Genomic DNA, 9,405 nt, shown 5'->3' with positions numbered 1-9,405 from the left:
GCCTCGGCCCGCGCGCCCGCCGCAGCACGCGCCGCCGCGTCGGCCGCCCCGCTGCGGCCGTCGGCCTCGGCCGCCGCTAGCGCCCCCTCAAGCTGCCGCGCCCGCGCGGACGCGCCGGCCAGCGCCGCCGCCGCCCGCTCTGCCTCTGCGGCCGCGGCAGCAGCCCGCCGCTCAGCCTCATCCCTAGCTTCCCCCAGCTCCTCCATCGCCTGCGCCAGCTCAGCGGTCAGGCTGCCCAGCCGCTGCTCCAGCCGCCGCCGCTCCTCCCCCTGCACAGCCGCCGCGGCGCGCGCGGACACAAGCTGTGCTTCCAGGTCAGCGGCGCGTGCCTTGTAGTCCGCGGACTGGGCGCGGAGCGATGCGGCCTCGGCGGTGGCGGCGGCGCGCAGCCGCTGGAGCTCGAGTGATGCCCTGTTTCAGGTAGGATTCGGTGCAATAATCAATGTGAATGCCTGGGCTCCTTTGCACGAGCACGCACAAGCACGCGCCGTGCCACGCTGGCTGCGACGCGCTTCCGGCAGGCGTGTGTTTCCAAACCCTAACATAGCACAGCATGCGCATGCGCGCGCCTGCAATGCATCGCTCACGTCTGCAAGTCACTGCCGCTCGCCTCCAGCCCCGCCGTCGCCCGCCGCAGCCCGTCCTCTACCGCCTCGCGTGCCGCCCGCTCCGCATTGAGCCGCCCCTCCAGCTCCCGTGCGCGCGCCTCGGCCGCCGCCGCGTGCGCCGCCCCCGCGACTCTGCCCTCCTGCTCCACCGCAGCTTCCCTCCTCAGGCCCTCCAACTCCGCCGCCTGCCGCGCCGCCGCCGCCTCCGCCGCGCGCGCGTCGGCGGCCGCCGCGGCGCGCAGGGCGTCGCGCTCTGCTGCAAAGGCGGCGGTGTCGGCAGCCAGCTGCTGCAGCGCATCGCTCTTCTCGGACTGGAGCGCAGCGGCAGTGGCCTCCGCCTGCCATATGTGACAGGGGCATATGCTTGACGCTGCAGCCGGCCGAGTGCAATCTCGTCCACTTCACATCACCACGAGCATGCAAACCCAGCCACGCACTGGGGTGCTCAGCTGTGCTGGAGCGGCAGAGCGCAGGCAACATGCCTCCACCCACCAGCTGCAGCTGGGCCTTGAGGGATGCCTCCGCCGTCTGCCACGCCGAAAGCTCCTCGGCACGCTGCTGCCCCGCCTCGGCCGCCGTGGCTGCCGCCTCGGACTGCGCCAGCAGCAGGGCTCTTTGCAGCACCTGACGGGGTAACGTTGCCAGATTACTCATCAATTGTCAAGCGCCGCAGGTCTGCGTTTAGATGTGATATTTGAACCAAAAGGAAAGGAGCAGGCTGCGAAACTCCCAGCCGGGGCGCTGCGTGCAATCACACCTTACAGTTGACACACCGCGCAACGCGCTGCTTACCTCTGCTTGCGCGGCCGCCTCACGTGCGCCACGCTCGGCCTCCGCCCGGCCTTCTGCTAGCTGCTGCTCCAGCGCTTCCGCCCGCGCGCGCTCGCGCGCCGCCTCGCCGCCCGCGCGCGCGGCCTCGCCTCGCAGCGCGCCCTCGCGCTCAAACGCCTGCCGCCGCGCGGCTTCGCGCTGCGCGGCGGCTGCTGCGAGCTCTTCGCGGTGCCGAGCATCACGCGCCTGCAGTGCGCCGCACAAGGCCAGCATGCTGAGTGCATATATGAGCAAAAAAGCAGTCCAGGGCCGGCTCGCACACCTGAGGGTGCCTAAGCTTGACGAGATGTGTACCTAGGCCACGTGGGTGTGGGCCCAACAACGCGACTGCTGCCTTCCAAGAATGCTGTTTCATCTCTTTGAAGCAAGCATGCATCCTCTTGCCTTGGCCTCCTCCGTTGCCTCCTGCAGCTGCTGCCGCGCCAGCGCCAACTTGGCTGCGGCGTCCGTCCTTGCTGCCGCCGCCTCTGACTCGCAGCGCTCTGCCAGCTCCTGCAGCTCGAACTCGTAGTCCTCATTGCGGTTGTTGAGGTGGTATATCACCTGGTGATCAGTGTAGGGGGGCGGCTGCTCAACTGGTGCTGGTGCAGGGTGCGCCGCAGCGGCGGGGTGCGGGAGTGACACAAGGTGTTGCGTGTTGACCAAGGTTTGACTGGGTATGTTGCACACCTTGGTGAGCTGTGCAATTTTCTTGCTCATTCTCAGCTGCAATTGGGCAGGAATGGCGTGCTTTGGATCTTGTTGCGGGCAGGGGATGCGCCAGACGCGTGCGCATCAGCAGCAATGCAAGCCAACGCGTTCATTGATTGCAGCATACCCGGAGGTCGGCGGGCATGGCCGCCAGGGTCCCGCCTTGATCACTAGCGTTCAAATCCATTTTTCGTAGGCCCACGTGTGACACTGGCCAATGTCCCGTGCAGGGCACAGCTCGTGTGTCGATTGCAGACTGTCCTGATGTTGCAACTGAACAAAAGACAGAATACTCCCGCGTGAATAACTATATGGTACCCCTGCCGGCTGTGATGTATCATACAGCACAGCTGACTTGCGTACGTGGCCAGGGAGGAGATCGTCGGGTGAGTCGGGTCCATGCCGCTTGGTGTAGGCAAGGATTTGTTATGTGCAAGTTGGTAGAATCGCTTTGCAATCTTACTCCTATCGAAAGCACAAGCATTGTAAAATTTTCGCGCTCACGATCTAGCTGATCTGTAACAAGTCAGCCGCCCAGGGTGCCATTTCAGACGCCCAGATCAGCATCAAAGGAATGACAGAGCTGCAGCGACAGCTGGAGCGGGAAGTGGAGGCGTTTCGGGAGGTGCAGAGAGGTGCGCAGCACGGTTGCTGACGGCAGGCCGCTGCGCACTGGCGCGTCTTCCCGTTAGCATGCACCGCAGGCCTCTCATGCGGTGTGCGCCGTCCTTGAGCATGCAGATATGCAGAAGACCATGCAGGCCAAGGCGCAGCTGCTGTCCCAAAGCAATGAGAACGAAATGGTGATCGAGGTGCGGTTTTGGTGGTGGACCCCCCTTGGACTGCGCTTGCATCCAGTCAACACCAGACCCTGCAAGCCCTGGTGGCAGGGTGACCAGCAAGGCTCATGCAACATTGAAAGCAGTCACAGAGCAGTGGCGAAGGGTAGCTGCACGTCTCAGCTGCCTGCCTGCCGCTTGGGGCCATCAGGGGCTCTGATCGAATTTCCCCTGCTCCACCCTATTCCCCATGCCCTCAACCCTGCGAACCCTCGCACACAATCTCAGGAGCTGGGGCGGCTGGATGAGGACTCAAATGTTTTCAAGCTCATAGGGCCGGCCCTCATCAAGCAGGCGCGGCCCATACGCCGCGACCCCTCTCAATGCAGCGCGCCTCTCCCAGACAACGCAGCGCCCGGGCGAGCAGCAGCCTGCCACGCTGCCGTCCAAGCCACAGCCTTGAACGTCAACGCAGTGGCTGCTCAAAGACCACCACATTTTGCAGTGGCTTGAATGCCGCCGTCGCAACTTCTGTTTGCTTGATGATCACCCGTTGCGCACCCCTGTGTCACCCACACCTTACTAACCCCCACCAGGACCTCACCGAGGCGCGCGCCAACGTGAACAAGCGGCTGGAGTACATCAGGGGCGAGATGGCGCGCGTCGACGCGCAGATCAAGTCGCTGCAGGACAAGGGGTCGGCGCGGCAGCAGGAGGTGCGGCTTTCTTCAGGGGGCCTGAGGTGCATGGATCCTGCACGCGGCCTCCGTCGCTGCTGGCAGGGCGCTGTCTCTGGGGAGCGCTGATTGGCGCTGTGTTTGCTGCGAGCTTGGGGAGGAAGAGGCTGTCACGCTTGGCGTGTCGGGGGGGGGGGAATGAAGCAGAAGGGGAGGCCAGAGGGCTCGTGCTAAGCCTGGAAGGGGTTCGGGATGAGTGCGGGGTTTGATTGGACGCTGGTTGGGGCTGGGGTTGCTGGGCGTAGCACATCAACAGGGTCCGCGACTCAGGGTTGGGGCCCGGCAGTTTGCTAGGCACTGCCAGCACGCATCTGGTGTTAGTGAGAGAGACGCAGCCGGGGTGGGCGACCATTGGAACGGGCCACCGGCTGCGGGGCACTGCTGCGAACCTCTCTTACAACAGCAGGCAGCCGCTCACCCGAGGGCCCGCGCCCCAGGGAGGTGCAGGCGGGCCGCCAAGCTGTGTGGCGCGTGTGCTTGCCCAACCTCTCTCTGCCTTTTCTGCCCGCACGCCCCGCAGATCATGAAGCTCCAAAAACGCGTGGCGGGGGCGGCTGGCGGCAGCTGACACGGGGCGCGGACCGGCAATCAATAGTCGTGGCGGACCGCGAGGAAGCGCTGGTCTGTGAGAGCCGTCGTTGTAACTTAAGGCATCAACCCCCCTTTATGGACCTGCACCCAAAGCACGTGTTGAAAGTGCGGCGCCGTCACCATGTTGACGCTGTGCATATATTACACTGCAGTGTTGCCACGAACAGCCACGAACGAGGGTGGACGGTTTCGAGCGGTCGCCCGTCTGAGCAAGACAGTACCACACGAGTACAAGCGACATAACAAACAGCGTGCGCGCCCTTGCGTATGGAATTGTGGCGTGCACATCACTCTGATGTGTTGATGCAGTCCCGTGTTGCACGAGAGGGCAACCAGGCAGGCCTGGCAATGCAGCGCAGGCACTGCCTCTATGCAGCGGAGGGTTGGCGCACCATTTCTCCGTGTAAGCCACGGCTGATCCATCAAGGAGCTGCGCGCCAGGCGCCTGTCGCAGCCGCTTGCCGGCTTGCGAGCGACTCGGCACGTGCACGGTCGGCGCGTTGTCGGCGCCCGTTCTGACACAACAGACCCCGCCATGGAGATGCGGATGTATGATTATGGACAAACAGTGTGTGCGAGGGGACAAGCATTGTATGGGGGGGACCATGCGCGTGACTCAAACAAACCCTGCTGTAAGCGTATATATGGGATGCTTCGGGACAAGCGACAGCAAAAATCCTCAACCAATAGAAGGCGTGTGGGCATTAGCGGAAGTGTTTGCCTGACAAGATGCAGGATGCACATGCCAGAGTGGCCTGGCAACACACACACACACACACACACACACGCACACACACACACACACACACACGTGCACACACGCGCACACGCACTTGCGCACTTGCACATATACACGCCCACATACATGCGAGTGGCGATTATGCGACGCAGCTGCGCCGCCAACTCTGTCAGTGAGCAGCTTGCAAGGCACCGCCATGTGTTGTCCGGCTCACAAACCATGCGCTGGCTCCGCCTGCACAGGCGGCCTGTGCAGGCATGCCTGCACGGCGGCTGCAGCAGCCGGCACGCATACGAGCGGCCCAGAACATCAACATGCCGCGCCCATCTTGTAACGCGCATCGGCGGGGCGGCGCTGCCCTTGGCACACCCGCTTCTTGGCGGCAGCCCATGCCTGGGCGCACCTCGGCCATTCCTGCTTCTTCAGCTGTTGGAGCATCTTGGATTGTCAGAAGGGGTTGTCATCCTGATTCGCGAGGCCAGCAACAGGCGGCCTTCGGCAACGAAATGCAACAGAGGGCGCAACGGCCCCGCCCAACGTTGGCAAAGAGGCAAGCAGCGAACACATTGGCGGCCTACGTGCCGGCAGGTTCAACAGCGGCGTGCGGCACCGCGCCCACAGCGGGAGGATTATCCCTTGCCCCCTCCAGCGCGGGGCCCGCCCCCTTGGCCGCCGCCACCACCGGCCCCGCTTGGGCCCGCGCCCGCCGCTTTGCCGTTGCCGCCGCCGCCCGCGCTGCTCGGCCGCGACGCGTTGGCGGCCGTGGCGCGAGCAGAGGGCGGCAGCACGACCGACCAGGCATGCCCAACCGCCACTGCCCGATGTACCGGCTCGTACTGCGTGTGCTGCCGGCCCGTCGAGCCGATGCCAGGCCGCCTGCCGAGGCCGCGCCCGTTGCCGCTCGCGCCCGCGGCAGCCGCGGCCGCAGCGGCGCCGCCGCTGCCGTTGCCGTCGGCCGCTGCCTGCGGCGCAGCGCTCTCTGCAACCTCGATGTCGTCATATAGAGAGCTGGTCGAATCGCCACTGGCCATCGCTTTTTGCACCGCAGCCACCACATCGACAAACCGGTTCTTGCCGCCACTGCCGCCGCCGCTGCTACCATTGCTGCCGCTGCCGCCGTACTTCGAGTTGCTCTTTCCATTCCCAATGCTGTTGCTGCCGCCGTCGCTGTTGCGGCTGCCGTTGCCGTTGCCATTGCTGCTCTCAATGTCGCCGCCGCTGCTGCCAGACGCCCGCCCGCCCGGCCAAGCCGTCACGCCGGCCGCAGCGGCCGCCGCCGCGGCAGCCGCCGCTTCCTCAACCTCCGCAGCTGCCGCGGCGTCGCGCGCGGGCTGCTCTTGCGCTCGTGCCTCCAGGTATTCAAAGACGGGCATGTCCCCCACGCGGCGCGCCTCGTCAGCAGCGGTGTGGCCCCAGCGGTCCTTCATGTCCAGCTTGGCACCACCCTCCTGCACCAGGACCTGTTGGGAGGATGTGTGTGCACACATGAGCATGTGTGTGTGTGTGTGTCGGGGGGTGCATGGACATGTGCTTGCGTGCATGTGTGCTTGCATTCCTTAGATGACATCTGGTACGTAGCAGGAGGGGGCCACCGCTGATGTGGGCAATGTGGAGAGAAGCGGACGCCCCAGCTGCAAGGATTCGCAGAGACTGCAAGCTCCAATGTCGGGCAACGAGCGGGCGACACAGGGACTCGGCTTAGAGCGGCGGAGCCGCGCGCCGCTTCAGGCTGTCTGTGCCCCCCGCCCACCTTGACGATCACGCTGTTGCCCTCAGCTGCTGCAATGTGCAGGGGCGTTCGGCCGTCGTAGTCGGCGCTGTTGGCGTCCGCGCCCGCCTCGATCAAGCGGCGCAGCAGCGGGAGGTTTGACTCAAATACGCAGCTGTTGAGGAGGGGGGATTGGGCAAAAGCCGAGGGTGATTGGGCGGCACGGGCATGAACTCGTGGCTGAGATGGTGCAGGTAGAGGCTGCGTTGATGCACACTTGCTGAGACAAGGCGAGAAAATCATGCAATTCTGAACCTGCACGTCACAGCCAACAGAAGCCTTGCTCTTCAAGGCGAGTACCCCGTTGCGCCCTCTGGTGCAGCAGCAGCAGCAGCAGCAGCAGCAGCAGCAGCAGCAGCAGCAGCAGCAGCAGCAGCAGCAGCAGCAGCAGCAGCAGCAGCAGGAGCAGCAGCAGCAGCAGCAGCAGCAGCAGCAGCAGCAGCAGCAGGCGCTGCCACCACTCACAACGTGGCGCGGCCCGCACCTGCACAGGAGCGCCGCCACCTCCACCTCGCTCATGTCCCCGGCGTTGCCGCCCACGCTCGCCCCGACGCGCACGAGGGCGGATATGAGGCCGTCGTGGCCGGCGAACGCGGCCTCCAGCAGCGCGGTGCGCCCCAGGTTGTCGTGAAGGTGTGGGTTGGCGCCTGCATCGGGCGCAATTGTCGCAAGCGCGGCGCAGCAAGGAGTAAGGGGGTGCGAAGGGGCCTTGTGACTTCTGATGGGAGTGGTCACGATGGGAGTGCTGTGGGCCTTAGGAGGCAAGGCAGAGGGGCACGCCCGCGCTGGCCGCCCTGCATATGTTCACTGGCCTGCATGGCTTTTGCCCAGGCGCCAAGATCAACCCCGACCGAAGAAAAGAACCGCGATGCAGTCAGACGCGATTGCAAGGCTACGACAAAAAGCTCAAGGCAGCAGCAGACAAAAACCAGGCCCTGTCAGTGGCGCGCGGCTCACCGGCCTGCAGCAGCAGGGCCACAACATCAGGGTGCCCCCGCGCGCAGGCCAGCATGAGGGCGGTGCGGCCGTCGTAGTCCACAGAGTCGGGGTTGAAGCCCTGCTGCATCATCAGCCGCATCTGGCGTGTGTCGCCCCGTGCGGCCGCGTAGCTGATGGGCGGTCGGGGGTGGGTACATCACATTGCAGGTGTGAGAGGACAAGGCAGGCGTTGATGAGGGTGCATGGCCTGTGCTCCCAACCCATCTCATCTTGCTTGCTGCGATGAGGCTGTCATTTTGTTGGATGGCGCATGGATGACGCAGTCATTTACAGCGTCAGCAAGGCAAGCAGCCAAGGCCACAAGGCGCTGCAGGAAAGGAGGGCACGCACTGCTCTAGTTGCCCAGTTGGCGCCCCCCTCTAGTTTTAAAACCCCCTCACAGGAACTCTGTTGTGCGGTCCTCGTCTTGCTTGCTGATGCTCTGAGAGATCACCGTGTTGACGCGCACGAGGTTGGAGATCACAAGCTCCTGCGCAACACAGTGGCGGTGCGGCGACGCAGCGGGCCGTTGGGGTGAGTTGGGGCGCGAGGTGGCGCGTCCAAAGTTGCGGTGCAGCAATCCGCGGGGCTTTGGAGGCAGAATGGTGATGAATAGGACTGGATGCTCCACGACGGGCAGCGCGTTGCCACAACCCGCGAACAGACACACACCCACTTGGTGGATCCGAGGCGAAATAATGCAGGCGTGACCCCTTGCGCACCTGGCGCATGCTGAGGCCGCTGGCCGCGCCCGGCCCGCTGGCCCCGCGTTTAGTCATCAGCTCCACCAGCTCCGGCGAGGCCCAGGAGTAGAGCAGGCTGCCGGGGCTCTTGGCCAGGAGGTCAGCAAAGTCAGACGTCCCGGAGAAGCCTGGGGGTGCGGGGGGACAGGGAGGGAAATGAAGATGGTGGGAAGGACACCATGGGATGGCCAGAGGGAGGAGGGACTAATTGCAGGGGGCAGAGGTTCCACGGGACCCAGTGGGAAGGAGACAATGTTTTTGTGGGGGGAGGAGCAAAACACAGTGTGTGAGATTCTGGCACTAGGAGGGAGGTAGCGAGGCATTACAGTGCAAAGGGCACAGCAGGGCGGTAGATTGGGAGTGGCACAGCCAGAGGGACATAGTGGGTGGGATGCTGCAAGCAAGTTGGGCCGTCAGCGTGCCCACGCACGCTCATTGGTTGCGCATCCTCTCAAGTAAATGTGCAGATTGGTGCATTGTAAACAAGCACAACCTGAACATCATACGCAACACAAGCTGGCAACGCGTGTCTGCTTCTGCACAAAAAAGGCAGTGATGATAGTGATGCATTGAGCGTGCGGCAGGAAGTAGCACGGTGGAGCTGCCGGCAGAAGCACGGCGCTGCTGCCAGAAGCGACCCCTCCCCGATCTTCTGAAACCCAAAACCAGCGATCCGGGACGCACCTGGGAACTCCCGGACCACGGCCTGCTCTGTGTGGTGCCTCAGGTTTTCCAGCACAATGTGGCTGGCGATGGGGAAGGAGCGCTCTATGGAGGCGTAGGCGCTACGGCTGATGACCAGCACGCGGACCGTGGTCAGGGACCTGCAGGGGGTATGGAGGGGGGGAGGGGAGGGGTGGGTGGCTGGAAGAGTGGAGGGGTAGATGGGAGGGGAGGGGAAGTGAGCAGAGGGGTTAGGAGGGGTTGGGAGGGGTTGGAAG

General features: G+C 64.4%; 5 protein-coding genes across 5 annotated transcripts; 2 read left to right on the top strand and 3 right to left on the bottom strand.

Annotated features, from left to right (window-relative positions):
- Window positions 1-583: 583 nt before the first annotated feature.
- On the bottom strand, window positions 584-1,652 carry MNEG_10593 (hypothetical protein; the record flags this gene model as incomplete). Its single annotated transcript, XM_014040939.1, has 3 exons — window positions 584-946; window positions 1,101-1,232; window positions 1,401-1,652. The coding sequence occupies 3 exons, from the start codon at window positions 1,650-1,652 to the stop codon at window positions 584-586; spliced, it is 747 nt and encodes a 248-aa protein (XP_013896393.1).
- A 1,051-nt stretch (window positions 1,653-2,703) lies between these two features.
- MNEG_10592 (prefoldin beta subunit) lies at window positions 2,704-4,213 on the top strand (the record flags this gene model as incomplete). The annotated part of the gene is made up of 5 exons (XM_014040938.1): window positions 2,704-2,764; window positions 2,871-2,941; window positions 3,197-3,382; window positions 3,505-3,624; window positions 4,166-4,213. The coding sequence occupies 5 exons, from the start codon at window positions 2,704-2,706 to the stop codon at window positions 4,211-4,213; spliced, it is 486 nt and encodes a 161-aa protein (XP_013896392.1).
- Window positions 4,214-5,604: 1,391 nt separating this feature from the next.
- On the bottom strand, window positions 5,605-6,402 carry MNEG_10591 (hypothetical protein; the record flags this gene model as incomplete). The annotated part of the gene is made up of 1 exon (XM_014040937.1): window positions 5,605-6,402. One exon carries the CDS (start codon window positions 6,400-6,402, stop codon window positions 5,605-5,607), a length of 798 nt encoding a protein of 265 aa, XP_013896391.1.
- Window positions 6,403-6,928: 526 nt separating this feature from the next.
- Window positions 6,929-7,374, top strand: MNEG_10590 (hypothetical protein; the record flags this gene model as incomplete). The annotated part of the gene is made up of 2 exons (XM_014040936.1): window positions 6,929-6,937; window positions 7,066-7,374. 2 exons carry the CDS (start codon window positions 6,929-6,931, stop codon window positions 7,372-7,374), a joined length of 318 nt encoding a protein of 105 aa, XP_013896390.1.
- Window positions 7,375-7,635: 261 nt separating this feature from the next.
- MNEG_10589 (potassium channel, NKT2-like protein) lies at window positions 7,636-8,900 on the bottom strand (the record flags this gene model as incomplete). The annotated part of the gene is made up of 4 exons (XM_014040935.1): window positions 7,636-7,852; window positions 8,123-8,211; window positions 8,444-8,592; window positions 8,891-8,900. The coding sequence occupies 4 exons, from the start codon at window positions 8,898-8,900 to the stop codon at window positions 7,636-7,638; spliced, it is 465 nt and encodes a 154-aa protein (XP_013896389.1).
- Window positions 8,901-9,405: the final 505 nt, after the last annotated feature.

The sequence above is a fragment of the Monoraphidium neglectum genome (genome assembly GCF_000611645.1).
Source record: "Monoraphidium neglectum strain SAG 48.87 unplaced genomic scaffold scaffold02379, whole genome shotgun sequence".
Lineage (NCBI taxonomy): Eukaryota > Viridiplantae > Chlorophyta > Chlorophyceae > Sphaeropleales > Selenastraceae > Monoraphidium > Monoraphidium neglectum.
The sequence above is the reverse complement of the archived record's forward strand: the minus strand, read 5'-3'. Positions and strand labels throughout refer to the sequence as shown.